Source organism: Molossus molossus, unplaced genomic scaffold (assembly GCF_014108415.1).
Source record: "Molossus molossus isolate mMolMol1 unplaced genomic scaffold, mMolMol1.p scaffold_m16_p_21, whole genome shotgun sequence".
Classification (NCBI taxonomy): domain Eukaryota; kingdom Metazoa; phylum Chordata; class Mammalia; order Chiroptera; family Molossidae; genus Molossus; species Molossus molossus.
Genome location: NW_023425357.1, coordinates 31,038,923 through 31,058,997, shown reverse-complemented (window position 1 = coordinate 31,058,997; position 20,075 = coordinate 31,038,923). Strand labels below are relative to the sequence as shown.

Here is a 20,075-nt window from a genome sequence, read left to right as displayed (position 1 = left end):
TTGATGTCTGGTGGCTCATCCAACCCTGGACCCTCAGTCCCCCTCTTGGGCCCTCAGCACCAGAAGCTGGACCAGTTTCCCACAGCCAGGGGAGGTGGGACTTCCTTCCGGCAGGAACAAAAGAGCTTTATGAGGACAGTCTTTAAGGGCAGATTGGATTTATTCCAAGAAAGTCACAGTCCTGAAAACCTATTGCCCATAGGCTCTGGGTCACATGGCACAGTCCATGTTACTGGTTAAGGCCTGAGCTGGCAGTGACCAGCTTGTAGGCTGCACTGGCTCAATTCCATAGACATGGGCCGGGACCCCCCACCCCTACTCCCACTCCCCCATCAAGTCAACCTGGGAGTGAATATTGAACATGAAGTCTCTATTCAGGCAGAAGCCTGACCCCTGAGGAAGGCCACAGGAAATGCCTCAAAGGGCCTCTTCAGGGTCAGCCTTACCAAGGGACCAGCCTCTGCTAAGGCTGGTTGTCACCCCCTTCTTCCAGGGCCCTCATGGAGAGTGAGAAGGTCAAGGCCCCAGCCGGGCCACAAGAAAAACTGAGCTTAGGACCTTCCTATGTCCAGATGGAGCAGAAGCCAAGCCTAGGCCACTGTTAACCAAGAGTTCACAGTCCTGTTCCCAAGTGTGATCTGTGCTTCACCAGGCTTCCGAAGGGGGTGGGCCCAAACGCAGGTCAGCTTCTTTTGGGAGCAGATTTATAAAGAGGTAGATAGGGAGTAGGAGACTGAGTGCTCAGAAGGGAGGGGCTGCTTAGGCTCCAGGTTTTCTCTTGCCAAGGGATAAGCATCATGGGAAGGGGCATCAGGTTGAGGTCTCATTCCCCAAGAGCTGCAGACTCAGGCCCTGAGTGTCCACTTCTACCAGGTGGACGCTGTAGTTCCCGAGACCCTGGGAGCAAAGGACAAGAGGTGTTTAGAGGGCTCTGGACAAATCTCTGGCCTTCTGGAGGCTTGCAAGGCCAGGGGGACATGTATCTGTAGCCCCTAGTTAGCCAGTGGGTCACAGTGAAGACTCCTGCCCCCCACTACCATACCTGACACCATCAGGTACCTTAGTCTTGGCCAGCACAGCCTCCAGAGCCTCCTTTTGCCTTGGCTCCTTGGTCAACAGATAGAGAAAGCCCCCGCCGCCTGCCCCTGCCAGGCTCTGGCCATGCACATGAGGGGCCAGGACATCCATCATTCGCCGCACAGCTAGGGGCTCACAGCCTGGAGCCATGAGCTTCTTCTGCTCCCAGTACAAGGTCAGGCACCGACCCAGCAGAGGCAGGTTTCCTGGGTTGGGGGTAGGGAGGGGAATGGCATGCCTGAGCCAGAATATTCTGTCAGTGCCCATTTGTCAACAATAAAGCGCCAAGAGGCACTGCTTAACCAGGGGCTGGAAACAGGAGTAATATAGATCACCTCACAGGGTTGTCTGAGGTTGTCTAATGTGCACAGAGCAGCTGACATGGTGCCCAGCAGTATTCAGTAAGCAGTGTAGCCACTCACTTGGAACCCTGCTGAGCTCTGACTTCCTGGTACTCGGCTATGGGGCCAAACTGCTTACCCCACCTGCCTCTTGGTAGATAGGGCTGGAGGCCTTCTCCATGATGCAAGTATTGTCCTAAGATACAGTTCCCACCTAAGTGAGACCCTATGGAGGACAGACAGTAGGCTTCTCTTCCCAGGGGCCTAACACCTGGGGCCTGTGCTTCAGCCCCATGGGCGACAAGGCACTCACTCCTGGTGCCCTGCCCTCGGGTAAGAAGCACCTCACCTTGGTGAAAGGCTTTCATGCACTCCTCCGTGTGCTGCACTAGGCTGTGGGCATTCTGCACAATGGCAGGCAGCCGAGCATACCAGCTCCTTAGCACATCCTGCAGATGAGACAGGAGGGGTGCAATGAAGATCTGGGCCCTGCTGAGCCTCTGCTTCCCTTCTTCCTTCTGGAGCCAGGGCTCACCTGCAGCAGATTCCGAGCCAGGCGGGTCTTGCCAGTGTACACCAGGAGCAGGTGGTCATTGAGCATCTGGACAAAGCCCTCAGGTACAGTGATCTCTTCCACCTCCACCTTCAGTGGCAGCTGAGCCTGGGAGCGCCCCACTTTGATGCCAGGCATTAGACCACCCACCTGGTCCTGCCAGCCACCGCCTGGGAGCCCAGGGTCCATCACTGTTGGAGCCTATCTGGCTCAACATCCCTTTTCCAGCCCAGGCTCCTGGCCCCCTGCATCCCTGGCAGGAACCAGTGGGAGAAGACAGCTTCCCCCGACTCCAGCTGGGCCAAGGGAGCTGTCCAGCTTCCATCACCAGCCTTGGGAGCAGGATGAGCCCAGCAAGAGAAAAGATTTCAAAACCAAACTTGGGATGCACAAGGCCAAGTTGTAGTGCAGACCTGATGTGTAGTTGGAACTGAGGTAAACAACGAGAGGTGATATAGGACTTTCCCTGCAGCCTAACTGACTCCTGCACCCTATCTTTTCTGTGATTATGCTTTTAACATCTCTTATCAAACTTGAACGAGCTTGTTCACATCTTGCTTTGGCAATGAAAGGTATGGATCCCTTTTTCTCAGCAGCTCTGTAAAAATAAAACTTGAGATGGTTCTGGGACAGGCCTTTGACGTTTGGGTAAAGGCCTACCAGGACTTAAAGTATAAAATGCAAGTGGCAGGAGGCATCTGGAATTTTCAGCCAAATCATGGTTAGTGTCAGGCCCCAAATGTCAAGAACTCCTTAATTGCACCCCTGTCCTCCAGAGAACTTAGCACAGCTTATAATTATACATTCATTTGAGTAGCTATTGATTTATGTCTGTCCCCAATAGACCATATGACTTTTGAGAGCAAGGGCCCTGTTTTTGCTCATTTTATCCCCAGGGTCCAACACTGACTGGATACTCAATAGTTGTCAATTGACCAAATGAAGGCTTTGAACGGTACATCTCAAAACTGGACAGGCCTCCCCACTTGCCCCTCTTGTTAATAATTACCTATTATGGGATGTGAGTCATTACAACAAAAGGAGGGGATGGGCTACAAAATGACCAGTAAAGACAGCATAATCAGCATCTGTAAATCTTTGTGACAGTTTCCTGCCCAGAATCACAATGGGGAATCCTGGGGTGGCCACAGCACCCTAGGATCGGGCCAGACAAACCTCTGGCTGCTCCCCATTGTGCATAGACACCAAAGGGCCATGGTGACAAGAGGAGGGAGAAGCCTGGTGCTAGTGACACTCTGCTATGATCACAGCCATGTTCAGGGCCCTCAGTGCACCACCCTCCATGGCTGGTGGGAAGGGGAGGTGGGCACAAATAACCATAGTCTAACGGAGGGACAAGTTGGTTAGAAAGGCAGGCTGAAGGTCCTGTCCCCTACTACAAACCCATTCTGCCCAGCCCCACCCTAAGGGACAGTCCTGGATGGCGACAAAGTCATGAGGAATAAGCATATAAGCATAGGTACCTAACACATGAAAGGTATAACACAGAATCTGACACTTAGTGGGTGCTCCTAATTAAAGCATCAGCTTCTCTGAGGTAGAAATATCTCGAGTTGAAAACCACCGAAGGTCAGAGTGATAAGGACGCTCTAACCATTTGAAGGAGCAGCAGTTATGTGGCTGCCTGTAAGCCCAGGGGAGCCTCAGGAAGCTCTTGGAAAAGTGCCAGTGACATCCCTCCCACCAGGGGCCATCCCATACCTGTGGTGAGCACCTGCTCCAGGTACAGCACTGCATGTATCAGGGCCTCCGTGCTCATCATCCGGCCTGCTGCCCGCTGCAAGGCGGCCAGGGCAGTGCCCGCCAGGATGCTGCTGGTGCCTGCAGGGCAGGGAGGAGGGGATCAGGCATGAAACACATCTGCCCAGCCCAGTCCTGCCCCACCCACTCCCTCTGTTGGGCAGAGGCAGTGAGGAGGAAGGAAGGAGAGGATGGAGGGCAGAGATGGAGTGGTTGGCAGCAGGAGGACAGGGCCTACTCACCAAGGCCAGAGCCGTGGGGCAGCTCAGACCACGTGTGCAGCTCGAATCCACCCCCAAAGGTGTGCAGCAACTGCTCACTCAGTGAGAGCTTGGAATGAACGTGCACGATCCCCGCACAGATAAAGGCTGCCTTCAACAGGGCCCCTGCAAAGGGACCAGCAGCACCCAGCAAAGAATTTGGTCTCCAAAGGCAGAAGCAGACATACCACTTCACCTCCACTATTTCCCAGCCCAGCATGGCTCATCTGAGGGACAAAAGCCCGGCAGCAGTGCAAGCCCCACCCCAAGCCACAAAAAGACCTCTGAGCTCCCCAACATGGGCAAATGTGCCAGCTCTACCTCCTGCACCTGCATGTGCCCAAGCAGGGTGACTTCGGGGGTCCTCAACCAGACTGGCTAACCCTCAGGCCAGGCCCCCATGGCCAATAGGGTCTCCAGGGTTTTGCCCCTCCCCTCCCCAGCTAGCTATGTGTGCCATCCCTACCGGCAGATGTCCTGAGTGCCCTGACCTGGAGCATGGGGCTGGCAGTAATCCTGCAGGTCCTCCAAGTTCCGACACACTATCTTCGTGGCTATCTCATCCTGCCGTGGCCCCACCGCCAGCCACAGCTCAGGCTCCCAGATGCGGCGAGCCCTGGCCCCAATGGGCCGGCGGCCATCCACTCGCACAGCCAGGCCCAGCACTGCCCCACCAAGCTCATAGGCGAGGGGTGGCGTGTCGCTCCAGCCTCCTGCAGCATTTGAACAAGACCAAGCTGGTCATGGGGCTGCCAGCCCAGCTCTGGGGTGGCTACCTTCACCCCCCTCAAAGAGCTCACCAGAGAAATCCACTCGAGCTGGGCACTCAGCCACCACCCACTGCCCAGGTGCTGGCAGCTCCACAGGCTCCGTGGAGACAAAGCGCTGGGCTGACATCACAGCCTGACGGATCAGGATCTGCCCAGCCCCCTCGTAGTGGCGAGCAGCTCGCACTAGCAAGACTGGCCTGCCAAGAAGGAAGGGGGAGAGCAGCACGGAGCCCCAAGCTGGGGGCAGACTCCCTGATTTTGGGACCTGACTGCCCTGGGTGACCTGAGGATACCCCACCCCACCTCTCTCTGGGTTTCCACCCATAAGGATAACCAGGGGCTTCCCCAGGGGTTCTGACATCATTAGCACCCACCTGCTCAGCCACTTGTCCCGCTCCTGGGCAAGTGCCTTCACACCCCCAGCCAGGTCTCCACACTCCAAGTACTGGAAGGGCTGAATCCACTCAGGATTGGCAGCCGGCCCACTCCGTAAGCCACCTCGGCCTTCTGCCATGTATCCCAGTACGTCTGCCACACAGGCCAGCACCCGGGCCGCCACACCTAGGTCTCCTGTGCCAGCTGCAACTGAAGGACCAGAAGTTGGGGTGGTTGGGGATAGGACCCACCTCCAATGCCCTCTTCCCCAAGAAACTATTCAGTAGTCCCCAAACACTCAAGATCCCTCACACCTCTTCACTTTTGCCCAAGATGTATCCTTGCCTGCGAAGGTATGCCCCACTCCTCCCCACTTTGCTTGGCAAAGTTCTTATCCTGTCAGCCCAGCCCCAGCCCAGCTGTGCCTCTTTACCCCCACCCAGGATGCCCAGAGTAGTTAAGAGTTCAGACTCAGGCCCTGGCCAGTTTGGCTCAGCGGTTAGAGCGTCAGCCTGCGGTCCACAGAGACCCGGGTTCGGTTCCCGCTAAGGGCATGTACCTTGGCTGCAGTTTGTCCCCTGGCCCTGGCTGGGTCATGCGGGAGGCAGCCACTCGATGTGCCCCTTTCACATCGATGTTTCTCTCTCTTCCTCTCTCCTTCCCGCTCTATCTGAATAAAAAATGGGAAAATGTCCTCGGGTGAGGATAAAAAAAAAAAAGAGTTCAGACTCGGGTCAAATCACCTGGGTTCAGTCTCAGCACCACCTCCAACCAGCTGTGTGGCTGTAGATGAACAACTTAAATGAGGATCATTTTCCAGTTGCTGGGATCACTAATGAGGTGCTAATTGAGAGAGCTGGCCACACCCCCCTGGGGCTGTAGCCCCTACGTTTTGGCACCCAGTACAAAATATGTAAGGTTTGCTGATGCTCACAGGACCCAGAGGCTCAGACCCAGGCCTCAGCCTCTCACCAAACTCCCTACTGACAAGGATGAAGCTTCCCAGAAACCTAAAAGCAAACTACACTTACTTTGAAGTCTCCTGGCTCCCTAGTATCCTCAGGCTATCAACCCAGAGGGCAGGTAGGGCAGAGACACAGCACACTCACCCTGGTCCAGCATGGCCATCAGGGGCCGAGGACAACCCTCGTGGACAGTGGCCCGAATCAGCGGGCGCAGGCTGAGGTCCTGGTGGGCCTCCAGCACGTTGCGCGCCTTATGAAGGGCCTGGCGGAAGAATAGGTCCCGGCGGGAGGCCAGTGTGGCAGCCCGGTCCAGACAAGGCTGCAGCTGCTCCCAGGACAGACGCCAGGAGGTCCGCCAGGCCCACAGGGCCTCACCGCCATCCTCCTGGGGGTCTAGCATCCACAGCATGTCCCGGGGCCCCAAGGCCCTGGAGGGGTGGAGCACAGGAAAGAGGCGGGCACTGGGAAGGCAACGCTCGGTGGGGGGCGTGTCTGGGTTCCACAGGTCCCAGTTTCTGATGTGGGAAGAAGACACATTAGGAGGGATGCTAGGGCTCCTGAACCCTCACCAAGCCCTGACTGCCTGTCAGCTGGGGGCTAGCTAATTAACCAGGGGCAGAACAAGTTCTTCAAGGTGACACAAGGAGACAATTTAGGGAGGGTCCTTTCCCAGGCCTCTGAACAAAATCCCAAAGACTGAGCACAGCCAGGGATTCGGAGTTGTTCAGGGGGAAGGTGCTGGGGAGGATCAGGCTGCCCAAAACTACCCCAGAACCCATGGGCTAGTGGGAGGGCAGATACTACTCTGGGGCAGAGGCAGAGATAAGCCTGAAAGAAGCAGCCACCCTGGCTGCCAAGAGAGGCTATGAAGACCCATCCAGGCCATCAATCTTACCGAATGCCTGTTTTCTGGAAAAATTCACTCCAGGGCATGTTAAGGTACGTTCCTGTCCCCTGTCTCTGGGGGAAGAGGAGAAAGCAGTCAGGACTTCAGGGACCACAGGAAGGGAGGGGTTAGGAACACTAAGGCCAGAGGGTACAGGAGGAGAGGCGTGCACATATGAGAGCAAGTTCTGAAATACTGTGTCAAGCCCTGCAGGCTTAGCACTCCTGCCCAGGTGCCTTGAACCTGGTGCAAAGTCCCAGTTCTAGGCCCAATCCACTATAACTGTGGCTCTGCAGCCCAAGGCAGGTCACCTCCCTCTCTGAACCTCAGTCTCCAGCCTGTAAAATGTGGATAAAAATCCCCACCCAGACTACCTGGCAGAGCAGATGAGGAGGGAGGTAAAGGTATGTCGAGACTTGACTGGCTACAGACAATCCCTCAGGCCATTGCTCACTGAGCCCTGCAGTGGAGTGGGAGCTGGGCTAGGACCCTCAGGGCTCCCAAAGCCTGAAGATGGGGGTGAGGGGACAAAGGGCAGGCACCTACTTCCCAGCTGTCCAGACGGCCGACGAGGGTGAAGGCACGGAGAGAGGAGCCATGCAGCCGCACGTGGTGCCCCTGCAGGACGAGATCATGCAGCTCCAAGCCGTGTAGCGCTTCCACTTGGGCTGTGTCCAGGCCACTCGCAAAGCAACTGGCGCCAATGTGAACAGGGCCCTGGCAAGAGAGAGGGCAGGCGTTCTGAGTGGGCAGTACAGCTCCAGACACCCCCCAACACACACAGAGCCTGGCCGCCAGGGCCCTGCCCTCCCTCTGCCCCTGCTCTAGGCCTTACCCGGAGATGGCAGTGCTGCAGGACACTCCCAGGGCCCAGTCGGACAGGGCCCTCCAGTAGGCAGCTGACCACAGAGCTCCCAGCCCCCAGTAGCTGCAGCTCCTGTGAAGCCAGGGAGAAGACAGTGAAGGCCCAGGGCCAGGGGCTGCCCCAATCCTCTCCCACAGCCAAGACCCCAGCCTATGCCCATCAGCCAGCCAGATCCCTCAGCCTCAGGCTGACTCCCATCCCGCCCGTTCATGCCATTCCCTCAGGGGCATGCTCTCCCGGCACAGTCCTCCAGAGCATGTCTGAACTTAGTAATGAGGTCCCACCAGACAACAGCTTCCCCAGAAAACCTCTCCCACCAGTCCAGGTACCTCTACCACTCTGCGGGCTACCTCTGAACTCTATCTGCCCCCTTTCTCAGCACCATGTCACTGACCCAGGCCCATCACCTCAAATGTGCTTGTCTCCCCAAGCAGACCCCCCAAAAGGATGTGGGGTCTTCTCTAGCTCCTCAATCAGGCAGACCTGGATGTAGGATCCTGACTTGGCCACTTACTGGCTCTGTGGCCTTAGGCAAGTTACTTGACCTGTCTGAGCCCACCTGTCATCAGACACTTCTGTTGGTCTTACCTCCAGGCAGGTCTTACCTCCACCTGGGAGTGCACGACCTGGGCCCCAGGAGCCCCGGGGAATGTGAGGCTGTGCAGGAACTCACTGGCCGAGCTGGTCATGTAGCTGTAGCTTCCATCAGGGATATATGCTGTAAAGATACAAGTAATGACCCCAACCCTATGTCTGCTGCTGCTCCGATGCCAGGCTAGGCCTCCAGCCAGAATATACATCTTCACCAGGCCCTGGGAGGGCAGGCATGGCAATGAGCCCATTGTGCTGATGGGGAAGCTAAAGTCCAGAGAGGCTCACCAACCTGCCCAAAGTCACAAAGCTAGAAAATGGAAAGACTGGGACTGGAGCCCAGGAATGAGACAGAAGGAAGAAAGTTATTGGGCGGGGAGTGGAGCACACTGTCAGGGCTCCGGGTTGGGAGAGGATACTTGTCTGATACATGCACTAGGCCTGCCTGGTCTTGGATCCCAGGGACCAGGCAGGAGGCAGCCTCATTCTGGAGGTCCTCACTCTTGTGGTCCCAGAGAGCCGAGAGGCAGCACCCACCCATGCTGAGGGGCTGATCACGAAGCTCCTTCCACAGCTCAGCCCGGGCAACCTGAAGATAACCCTTGATGTCTGCGTCACCCTGCCCCATCTCCGGGGGCCATCCCATCAGGAAGTCCTCTCTGCTCACATTCCGGGCCATGCACAGCAGGATGTCGAAAAATAGAGAGAGCTAGGGAAAGGGTAGGAGGCACAGCTGTGGGGGTGGTTCCTAGGCCAAACTGAGGCAGTCTCCTCCCCAGAGATGCAGGGGGAAGGGACTAGCCTGAGGTCACATAGCCAGGTTGCCAGTGTCAGGGCCTCTCCCCCAGGCCAGGGCCCCTAGCCCCCACCCTCAGGTACCTGGACAGGCCGGGCTCCAGAGTCCAAGCCCATGTAGGTGCAGGCATCCAGGGGTGGGCTCACGTGGGTAGCCAAGAGGTGCTCCGCAGTCTCCACAGAGAAAAAGACAATCCCAGAGACCTGGAGGAGCCCCCATAAGGATCAGGTGGGCCCTCAGGTCAGTCTTGGGCCTGAGTTGGGGAAGACACATGAAGATACGCCAACAGGCTGGCTGCCGTATCAGGCAGGGTCCTTCATCTTCTGGGCCACTCCAGCACCCAGATTCCAGGCTTACTGGAGGGGGGGTCCCCTGAACAGGCACCTTCTGGAATCCTCCCCTCAATGTTCGGGCCTTCTTCCAAACCTAGTTCTCTATCACCTCCATGGTCTGGTCCCAGACCCTTACCTACCATGCCTCTCCTTGTCCATTCTAGAAGGACCCCCAAGTCAGGTTCCAGACTTCCTCCTAACTGCATTCCTGAACTTTCTCACATTCTGGTTCTAGCCTTTCCGGTTCAGGACAAGAACCTTTCCTCAGACTCTGGCTCCACCTGCTCCTTGACCAAAGATTCAGGTTCTGTCCTACCCTGGAATCTACTAAAAGGAGTGGAGCTCTGCCCTGAGCAGGAAGGCAAACCCTCTCTTTCCACAGAGTCCCCAAAGCCCCCCACCCTGGGCAGCAGCCGTACCAGTGGCACCCGCCCATCAGGCTTGGCGCATCGCTGTATGTCTGCATCGGTGCCCTTGTAGTAAATGTCTAAAACAAAGCCCTGTGTGGAGGGAGAAAACAGAGTGAGGGAAGGGAACAAAGGAGGATCACGAACAGGGACACAGCAAGGGTGTCCTCCAAATAAAAACCTAATATGCATGTCTGACAGGTACCAGCATGCTCCCAGGGAGCACCGTCCCAACCCCAACAGTACAGGCCCTTTGCATGTCTTCCCAGCCCAGCCCAAGCACAGAGCCCAGCACTGGGTCCATGTGCAATTCAAGTATGGCAAAAGATTAAGTGAAGAGCTGTTGCCATGGAGAAAACTCCTCGGAATCCAGACTGTACCAGGAAGTCTAGGGCAAGAGGCTGCCCAGGGCGCAGGCCCAGGAATCCATCCAGGCCGGCACAGCTGCCTGCACCACTGCCCCAGGGGCACTACCTGGGAGTCGGTGAGGTAGATGCCATGGTTCCGGGCATAGGCCATGCTTCCTGGAAAGGCGATCACTTTGGCTCCCCGGAAGCCGTCCCAGCTGATCCCTGTGGGTACAGCAGTCAGGAGGCTCCCTGGGGGCCCCAACCCAAGGCAGAGAGGCCAAAACCAAGTAAAGACAAGAACTCAGGGCAGGGGCATCTGGGCACCTCTAAAAGGAAACCATGGTTCCCAAGCCAAATGGACACTGCTCTGGGAGAATGACAATGCCTCCCCTCCCAGAGTTCTATTACAGCCCTGTGGGGCACAAGGGGCAGTGCTGGTGTCTCCATTCTAGTCTGGAAGACTGAGGCCCAGCAGGGTAAGCCCCGCCTCCAGGTCTAGGCTTCCTCCACACCCTCCATCTTCCCTTCTGAAAAGGGTAGTGGGCCGGGCCCAGAGATGGTGAGCTAGAACAGGCACAGCCTGCCTGTGGCTGTGACAAGGGAGGAGGCTGCAAGCCCTCAGGCTCACCTGGGTTGGGGGGAACAGACAGCTGCATATCGGTGCTGCAGACCCACACACCTGGCGGGGAGCCTGGGCCCAGCTGCGGGAGAGAAAGAACCGCTGGTGGCCTGTCCCAGTCCTTCCCCTGCCTCCACACAGCCCAGGGGCAAGCCTGTCCTCCTGCTCTAGGAGGGCTTTGGCTGCTGAGGTAACAGAGGCCTCCCTAGGCCCTCCTGCCCACCTCCTGGGATCACACCTCCCCCGAGTTTTGCCGACACCAATTTCCTGAAGCTCTAACTCTAGGTACCCCCAAAGCTGTTCTTCTTGGCGTCCCCTCTGAGCCAAGACAGACTATAGCTGGTGGTGCAGTGAGAGAGGGACGAGGCCCTAAGGCACCTTGCCAGCCTCACCTGATAGCTCATGATGTCCAACAAGCGGTCCAGGTTGCAGACCACAGCCTCCACAGGGGCCTGGGGGTTCTCCACAGGGAGGCAGGTGAAGGCCCGGCCACAGTCATCAAAGGGGAAGTCTCGGCCCTAGGAGGGAAGCAAGGACAGGTGAAATGTCCTGGGGCAAAGAGTCTGGGGACACCCCATAAGTTGTGCAAAGGTGGAAAGAATCAAGCTAGAGGACTTTTATATTTTCAAATATGCTTTTATTTATTTTTTAGAGAGAGAGTAAGTGAGAGGGAGATAGAAACATCGATGTGAGCGAGAAACATGGATTGGCTGCCTCTCACACGCCCCCTACTGGGGTTCGAGCCCAAACCCCAGGAATCAAACTGGGACCTCTCGGTCCATGGGATGATTCTCAATCCACTGAGCCACACTGCCTAGGCAACCTAGAGGACTTTTAAAGAGTCACCCTGGCCTTCGAGACTCAGTTGGTTGGGTGTTGTTCTGTGCACCAAAAGGTTGATGTTTTGATTCCCGGTCAGGGTACATGCCCAGGTTACAGGTTTGATCCCCGATTGGGGAGTGTGCAGGAGAGCCAATTGATGTTCTTCACATTAATGTTTCTCTTTCTCTCTCTCTCTCTCTCTCTCTCCGTAAAAGTCAATAAAAAATCTTTTTTTAAAAAAAGTGTTCTTGCCCTGGCCAGTTTGGCTCAGTGGTAGAGCGTCGGCCTGAGGTCCAGAGAGACCCAGGTTTGGTTCCTACTAAGGGCATGTACCTCGGTTGCAGTTTGTCCCCGGCCCTGGTTGGTCGTGCGGGTGGCAACCACTCGATGTGTCCCTTTCACGTCGATGTTTCTCTCTCTCTCCCTCCCCACTCTATCTGAACAAAAAATGGAAAAATGTCCTCAGGTGAGGATAAAAAAAAAGTGTTCTCTGCCTTGGCTGTTTTGACTTAGCGATTTGAGCGTCGGCCTGCAGACCAAAGAGTTGTGGGTTTGAAGCCATGCAAGGGAACGTACCTCAGTTGCGGTTCTTCCCTGGCCCCAGTTCAGGTCATGCGGGAGGTAACCAGTTGATGTGTCTCTCAAGTCAATGTTTCTCTCTCTCTCTCTCCCCTTCCCACTCTAACTGAAGATAAATGGAAAAATATGCTCAGGTGAGGCTTTTATCCTCACTTGAGGACATTTTTTCATTTTTTTGTTCGGATAGAGTGGGAGGGAGAGAGAGAGAAACATCGATGTGAAAGGGACACATTGAGTGGCTGCCACCCACACAACCCAACCAGGGCCGGGGACAAACTGCAACTGAGGTACGTGCCCTTAGCAGGAACCAAACCTGGGTCTCTGTGGACCGCAGGCCGACGCTCTAACCGCTGAGCCAAACCGGCCAGGGCTCAGGTGAGGATTTTTTTAAAAAGTGTTTTCTCATTTAATTTTCCTACCTACATGATTATAGTAAAAAGTTAGAAAATTCAAATATACAAAAAGAAAAACAATCCCTCAGGAAGTTAGCTCATTTTGAGGTATAGCCTTTCAGACTTCCATTCATATATATAGATATATAGATATATATAGATATATAGATATATATCTATATATATACATATATATATATATATTTTTTTTTTTTTATAAAAATGACATTCTGAAAAGGTAGAGACAACAGAACACAGACACATAAAACTGGGAAAATAAGGCTGGGAATTATATAAAGCCAGGTCCCACTTTGAACATTTAATGGATTATCTCAGCATATCCACACGAAGCAGGAACTGTTGCCATCCTCATTTTACAGATGCAGAAACTGAGGCATAGAAAGGGTCAAATGACTTGCCCAAGGTCACAGGGCTAATAAGTCTTTACGTCAACACAAATAATTAGATGGACTTATTAATCCTTTATAATATTCCACCAGGAGGATATACTGTTTATATTTAGCCAGTTCCCTATTTTTGGACACTTGGATCAATTCTGATTCCGATTCTTCTGGATTTGCACAATAAACATCTTGCAAGCATACCTCTTAAGTCTTGTCCAACCATGAGGATGGATGGCACCCACCCAGCATCTTTTGTTGTTGGTGTTTAAGATATGTTTTATTGATTTTAGAGAGAGGGGAAGGAAGAGAGAGAGAGAAACATCAATGTGAGAGAAACACTGATTGGCTGCCTCCCATACGCCCCTACCAGGGATGGAAACCACAACCTAGGCATGTGCTAGGTTGAACCAGCAACCTTCAGGTGAATGGGACGATGTTCCAACCAACTGAGCCACACAGACCAGGGCCCCACCCAGCATCTTACTAACCATGTGCAGGATGAGGATCCAGGCCGAATGTAAGACATCAGATGTGACCACCTGTCAAGAGTAGAAGAGCCCTGTTGACAGAGGCCTGGGCAGAAAGCACCCAAGGACACCCTCTCGTCTGGGGACAGACCCAACACAAATCCACTCAGGTATGAAAGGAACAACATGAGCACTCACAGTGAAGCCTTCCCGGGCACTCAGGTGTTCAGCAGCCACCAGCAGGGCGTTGAGGGTGGCTCCTCCACTGCCCATACGAGTCTCAGGGTCCTCCACGGCCAGTAACAAGGTTCTGGCAGGGATCTGCTCTCGTTTCTGCCTCACTTCCAGCTCTGTGGTCAGAACAGGGCTGGGACCTGCCCCTCTCCCACCTCCCAGCCCAGGTCCCAAGCACCTAAAGCAAACCTACTGTTAATTATTATTTTATCTTTACTCAGTAGCTTTCCATGTAGTAGCTCATTAGACCTTTGCCCAGCTCTGTGAGATGAGTACACTTATTCCCATTTTACAGATAAGAAAACTGAGTCTCAATGAAATGACATGATGTGTCAAGGGTCACATGGGTAGGAAGAAGCAGAATCTGGGTTTGAACCTAGGTCTGCCTGGCTCCTGGAGTTAGAGGGGTGTGGTGGGGGTTCTATATTAGGGCAGTGTTGGGAGGAAGGGTCCCCTACCTCTCTGGAAGACCTCCACACTGTTCTTGTACTGGCATGTCAGGATGATGACTGTCCAATCAACTCCCTTGGGCTGTTCCATTCTGGCCGAAGTAGGGGGGCTTCCTAAGGCAGAGATAGGGGTTCATGTGAATTTTTAAAACTTATAATATCCTAAAATTGATTTGATGGCATATAGTTTTATGAATTTTAACACATGCATAGATTCTTATGGTCACCACTATCTGCACCAAAAAAACTCCCGCATGTTACCCCTTTACCTTCCTCCATCCCTCACCCTGACAACCATTGATCAGTTCTTTACAGGTAGAGTTGGAAAGGAATCTTCTGAGACTGTCTTCTTTCACTCAACATAATGCACCTAGCTGGTGTGGCTCAGTGGTTGAGTGTCGACCCATGCACCAAGAGGTCACTGGTTCGATTCTGGGTCAGGGCACATGCCCAAGTTGTGAGCCCAATCCCCAATGGGGGGCACGCAGGAGGCAGCCAATTGATGTTCTCTCTCATTGATGTTTCCATATTTCTCTCCTTCTCCCTTCTTGTCTCTCCAAACAATAAAGAAAAAAATAAAAGACATAAAGCCTCTGAGATTCGTCCAAGTTGGCTGTGCATAGCAGTATTTCTTTCTTCCTTATTTTTTCCCAAGAAGTATTCCATTCCATGGACCTTCCAGAGTCTATTTCTCCATCCACTCACTGAAGGACATCTGGACTGTTTCCAGGTTTTAACAGACATGACTAGAGCTGCTATAAACACTCATGTGCAAACTTAGTGTGAACATAAGACTTCAACTCTCCAGGTGGATATCTCCGTGTGGGATTGCTGGGTCATGAAGTATATCTTTGACTTTCTCATTCTGGGTGCATATGACTTCCTCAGGAGAGGAAGTAAGGGGAGCAGGGTAGGGTAGACAGTGGGTCTCATCCTAAAGCAAGGGGCTATCCTTTCTATACCACTGGCCCCTCATCATTCAGTCATTGGCTGTGATCTAGGAGGAGGGAAGGCCTAACCTCCCAGGCTCCTGAGGCTGAAGGGAATTCCCTGGAGAAGGGGACAGTTGTGGGAGGGATACTCCAACCTGTTCAGGGAGGTTGCCAACAGTGCCTACTATAGTGCCTCAAAGGGGATCGCCCCTCCCAGAGGCTCCAAGCCTGAAAGAGGCTGCAACCCTACCTGCCAGCCATCTTCCTCCTGGGCACTCTGGGCAAGGAGGAAAAAGATAATGCCAAAGTTTTGCTTTCACCCCTTCTTATCCCCCCAACATTTCTCTCCCACAAGATGGAAAACCAGTCTGACTCCAGAGCCCCTGGCCTCCTCAAGACCTCTGCAGACAAGTTCCCAGGAGTGCCCTGGCATCTACCTCTGGCAGAGTCCGCCTGCTGTCCTATGAAGCAGCCAGGCCCACCTCTTCCCTCCAGCCCCCAAAGCCGTGTCAGAGAGATGCTGGAGCAGGCTGCATGCCTTCCCAGAGGCACCTGGAATGCATGGACAGCCCACGCCCCATTCAGAGCAGCAGGAAACCTGAACCTCAGCAAGCTTCTTTTACACCAGACTCCTCTGCCACCAAGGCTATGGTTAAGGTCGACAAACACCACCACTTAGCAACATCCACACTCCCCTGAGCTTTCAGGGAAAGCCTCACCACTAACAGAAACTTCTCTGTTCCCTGTTCAGCCCAGGAGGGAAATCCAGAGGGGAAATCTGAGCTAGAGATCTTGGCCAGGCGCCTGAGGGCAAAGGCATTCCCCAGGATGCCCAGATGGCCTTCCCAGCAAAGGGGTGGAGACACAGTCCAGCTGGATCACCAACTTACTGTGTGATCTTTGGCACCTCTAATTCCTCAGGTCTCCTGAGGCAGGAAGTATAACTGACCGATGCCCTAGGCTTGTTCACAAGGAAGCCATGCTTCCCACCAGCTGCTCCCAACCAATGACTCAGCGCAGCAGGGACACAAAGAAGGACCCATTCCAGCAATTTGGGGATCCCCTGACAGGCAACCTTAGCTCCAGAACTCCCCAGTCACCCAACAGAGACAGTCTTAGAACCTCACTGCAGTGTGAGACCCTCTCCACCTTCACAGGGAGCTGACTGACAGCTTGCCCTGCTTCCTCCAGCTCTCTCCTCTTTTCCTCTCTCCCAGTAAATCTAATCCCATCTTGGTCTCGGCTTCTCCAAGAACCAGCATGGGGTATAATATCATCTTCCTCTCGGCACCTTCAAATGGAAAATCACTGTATGAACCTCTAACTTTATGCGTGGGAAGTACTATCTTTATCCTAAAAAACAGATGATGAGGAAACTGAGACACAGAGAGATTAAGTCACATGCCCAAGATCACACAGCTAGCAAGAGGCAGAGTAAAATCTGAACCCAGACATTTTTGTTGCAGCGTCCATTCTCTTAACCACTACACCGAACCTACTATGAAGGATTGAAAAAGAACAAAAGTAGTAATTATACGTAAAGTGCTCCAAACAGGCGGTAATGATAACAATCATTAGGAGTGAGATTACCCACTCTGTACCATAGTTCAGACATGATGATATTTCATTCTCACAACACCCCTTGCAGTGTAAGTGTTCTGTCCACTTTCCAGCTGCTAGTAGATGCTACAGCCGTGACGGGGACCTGGGTCTCTTTGATTCTTATTCAACTAATGGTGATAATGATGTTTGGTCCCAAGCAAAGTTGACAAAAGACAGCAAGAAGAAATGCCCCAAGGAGAGTCCAAACGTCTGAGCCCAGTCTTAGGCTCAGCATAGTGACTGGGAGAGATGCGCAGATGACAGGTCATAGCCAGAGAAGAGAGGGTAGCCCTATCTGGACTGCAGCCAACTAGAGAGTGGGGTAGAGGAACAGTTCTGGGCTGGGAATCAGCCCCCAGGATTCTGTCCCCTTCTCTGCCTCTTCCTGTGTGATCTTGACCAGATTATTTAACTTCTCTGAGCCTCAATTTCCTAATCTGAAAACTACAGCCAACAATAGCAATCTCCTTAGACTGTTGTCAGCATTAAATAAAATGTAAAATAGTCCGGCCAGTGTGGCTCAGTGGTTGAGCGTCGACCCATGCACCAAGAGGTTACCGGTTCGATTCCCAGTCAGGACACATGCCCAGGTTGTGGGCCCAATCCCCAGTGGGGGGCATGCAGGAGGCGGCCAATCGATGTTCTCTCTCACTGATGTTTCTATCTCTCTCTCTCTCCCTCTTTCTCTAAAATCAATAAAGAAAAAAACTTTTTATTAAAAAAAAAAAAGTGGAGGAATGTTGATCAGGAGTAAAATCACACAGGAAATTACACAAAAGGCAAGTACATAGTCCCCCGTTATCCACGGGGAATACATTCCAAGACCCTCAGTGGATGTCTGAAACCAGGGCTAGTATGAACCTCATATATACTATGTTTTTTCCTATACATACATACCTACCTATGAAGACTTGCTTTGGATTGTGTCCTTTCTCCCTAATCAACTTGTTCAACTCAGTTGGAAATGTGGCAGCAGCTTCTTCATCAGCAGACACAGCCTCTCCAGTAATTTTTATATTTTTCAATCCAAACCTATTTGTGAATCTGTGTAACCACCCCTTACTTGCAGTAAATGGCTTGGTGTCACTCTTTTCAGAGGACCCCTTGCTGAAGTCTTTGTATAGGCTCAATGCCATCAATCAGAACACTTTTTCTGTCCATGTCTTCTACCCACAAATTCAATGCCTTTTCATCTTAACTAAACACTTATCACTCACTGTGACTGTGTAACTTTTGCAGTTACACAGCGACAGCAAAAGTAGCACAAATTTCTTTTTCCTTCTTCACAATTTCACAGATAGATTTGTTCTTATCATAGATCTTAGCACCTCAGCATATGATATTCTTCTTTCCTTATTAAGTCGAGAACTTCCACGTAAAGGAAGCATTTTATGGCTACTCTGGCATGTCTGAATCGCCAGCATCACTATTCTTGCACTTGGGGCCATTATCAAGTAAACTAAGGATTATTTGAACTGCATACCTGACAGTGGATCTGAAGTCTGCTAAATTACTAATCAGCTGGTAGCATATACAACCTGGATAAGTGGGACAATGGGATGATTTACACCCCAGGCAGGAGGGAACAGGTCCAAGGAGATTTCATCAGACTACTCAGAACTTCAAACTCTGTGTGTGTGTGTGTGTGTGTGTGTGTGTGGTACGTGCCCCTCGCAGGAACCGAACCGGTGACTCTCTGGTCCGCAGGCCAACGCTCAACCGCTGTGCCAAACTGGTCAGGGCAGAACTTAAAACATGAATTATTTCTGGAATTCCCATTTAATATTTTCAGATAGAAGACCTCAGGTAACTGAAACCGTGAGAAGCAAAACCGCGGATAAAGGGGGGACTAGTGTAATTCAGATTTGTGTAGTGTGACGCGATCCCATGGGACACACTGAGTGGGGGGAAAGCGGCCTCAACGCAAAATCAGCAGCGCCGGCATCCAGCACCCCACCTGCGTAGGCGGTGAGGAGCCCCTGGAGCCCATAACTCCTCCCTGTCCCCAGCTGTCCCAAGTCCCGGAACTCCATTGTAAGACTCAGGCAAAGGGTAGCAAGATCTGCCGGACACCTCCGCCCAACTACAGCCAGTGGGTGCCTAGGGGCGCCAGCAGAGTTCTCGGAGACTTCTGCCTCGGTCCTGCCCCTAGGAGAGGATGGGCCAGGAAACGGCGACAGGGGACTGAGGTATGCGAAGCGCAGCCTCCCGAGGACCCACGTACCTGCCTCCGCCAGGTGCTCGGCTCAGCTGGTCTTCAGTGCGTGGCTGCGCGTCCCTCCACGGCGCACCCTGGGAAATGTAGTTCCCCCCTCGGCTTGCCCTGGTTTGCCCTCTCCAAACAACCAGCTCCCGCCTACCGCACGGGCAGGCAGATGTGGTTAGGGCAGCGCTTTCCCAAAGGGCAATCAGTCTTCAGATCCAGAAAGAAGGTGAAAAGAGAAGGTGGCTCTGTTGGCCAGCAAAACTACAACTCCCGGAAAACCAATGCGTCTTAAAGACATAGGGTCGTTTTCTGGGACTCATGGTTTCAGGGTTTGGGTTTAACCTCCGCAGCCCGGACCGGAGGCAGCCTGCTGCTTTTCTCCAGGGAAAAAATCCCGGGAGGAGGTCGGGGGTCGGGGGAAGGGAGAATCATAGATGTTATCCGAGCGTAAGCGGCTACCATTGGGTTAGCAGTTAGTGGTCGTGCTTTCAGGGGGTTTTCAGCACGTGGGTCCTTCCGGAAGAGGCTGTCCAACTCTGCAGAGGGAAGACCTTTGGAGCTTTGGGATAGGTTTTGAATGGCAACATTGTTATAGCGGAAAATTGGAAACATTCTCTCCTTAGGGTACTGAAGAAATAAACTAGGCACTTCCATTCAGTGGAATAATATGCAGCAGGTATAACTTCATGTACAATAGGAAATGGCGTTCAAGACATTTTATTAAGGGAGAAGCAAATTGTAGAAGCCACTCATGTTAAAAATAATGTGTATGGATGTTGTGGCACGAGAGAACGGAGAGACCACCAGAGCCAAATTAAAACCAAATAGAGAGCAAAGCCCGCCGGACCGGCGACTGATCCCAAGTTCCTGGAGATTAGCCCCGACTTTCAGCTACATTTTTATTTTATAGGGGGCTTGTTACAAATTTCTGCAAATGGCATTTTTTGTTGGCATTGGGCGAGAGCAAGCAAGTACAGAAGCGGAAGCAGTTGGTGATAAGCGAGAGAAACGGAGGTGGGTGGGAGCTGAGACGGGAGGGA

General features: G+C 53.0%; 2 protein-coding genes across 3 annotated transcripts in view; one reads left to right on the top strand and one right to left on the bottom strand.

Annotated features, from left to right (window-relative positions):
• The window catches only part of COG4 (component of oligomeric golgi complex 4), a 33,158-nt gene extending 31,122 nt beyond the window's left edge, over positions 1 to 2,036 (top strand). Inside the window, exon 20 of one of the 2 annotated variants that reach the window (XM_036274271.1) lies at positions 1,947 to 2,036. The gene's annotated coding sequence lies outside the window, so the exon portion shown is untranslated. Of the gene's footprint in view, positions 1 to 1,942 lie in introns of both variants that reach the window. The other variant, XM_036274272.1, reaches the window with a different exon arrangement.
• FCSK (fucose kinase) lies at positions 185 to 19,161 on the bottom strand. Its single transcript, XM_036274269.1, has 24 exons — positions 19,054 to 19,161; positions 14,305 to 14,409; positions 13,811 to 13,962; positions 13,634 to 13,684; positions 11,341 to 11,466; positions 10,958 to 11,030; positions 10,454 to 10,551; positions 9,992 to 10,072; positions 9,324 to 9,443; positions 8,982 to 9,153; positions 8,459 to 8,571; positions 7,824 to 7,925; positions 7,535 to 7,705; positions 6,998 to 7,062; positions 6,247 to 6,617; positions 5,137 to 5,347; positions 4,793 to 4,959; positions 4,484 to 4,705; positions 3,975 to 4,118; positions 3,694 to 3,813; positions 1,954 to 2,141; positions 1,768 to 1,867; positions 1,060 to 1,283; positions 185 to 897 (listed from the first exon to the last, which is right to left on the bottom strand). Exons 2-24 carry the CDS (start codon positions 14,384 to 14,386, stop codon positions 811 to 813), a joined length of 3,240 nt encoding a protein of 1,079 aa, XP_036130162.1. The 5' UTR covers positions 14,387 to 14,409; positions 19,054 to 19,161; the 3' UTR covers positions 185 to 810.
• Positions 19,162 to 20,075: the final 914 nt, after the last annotated feature.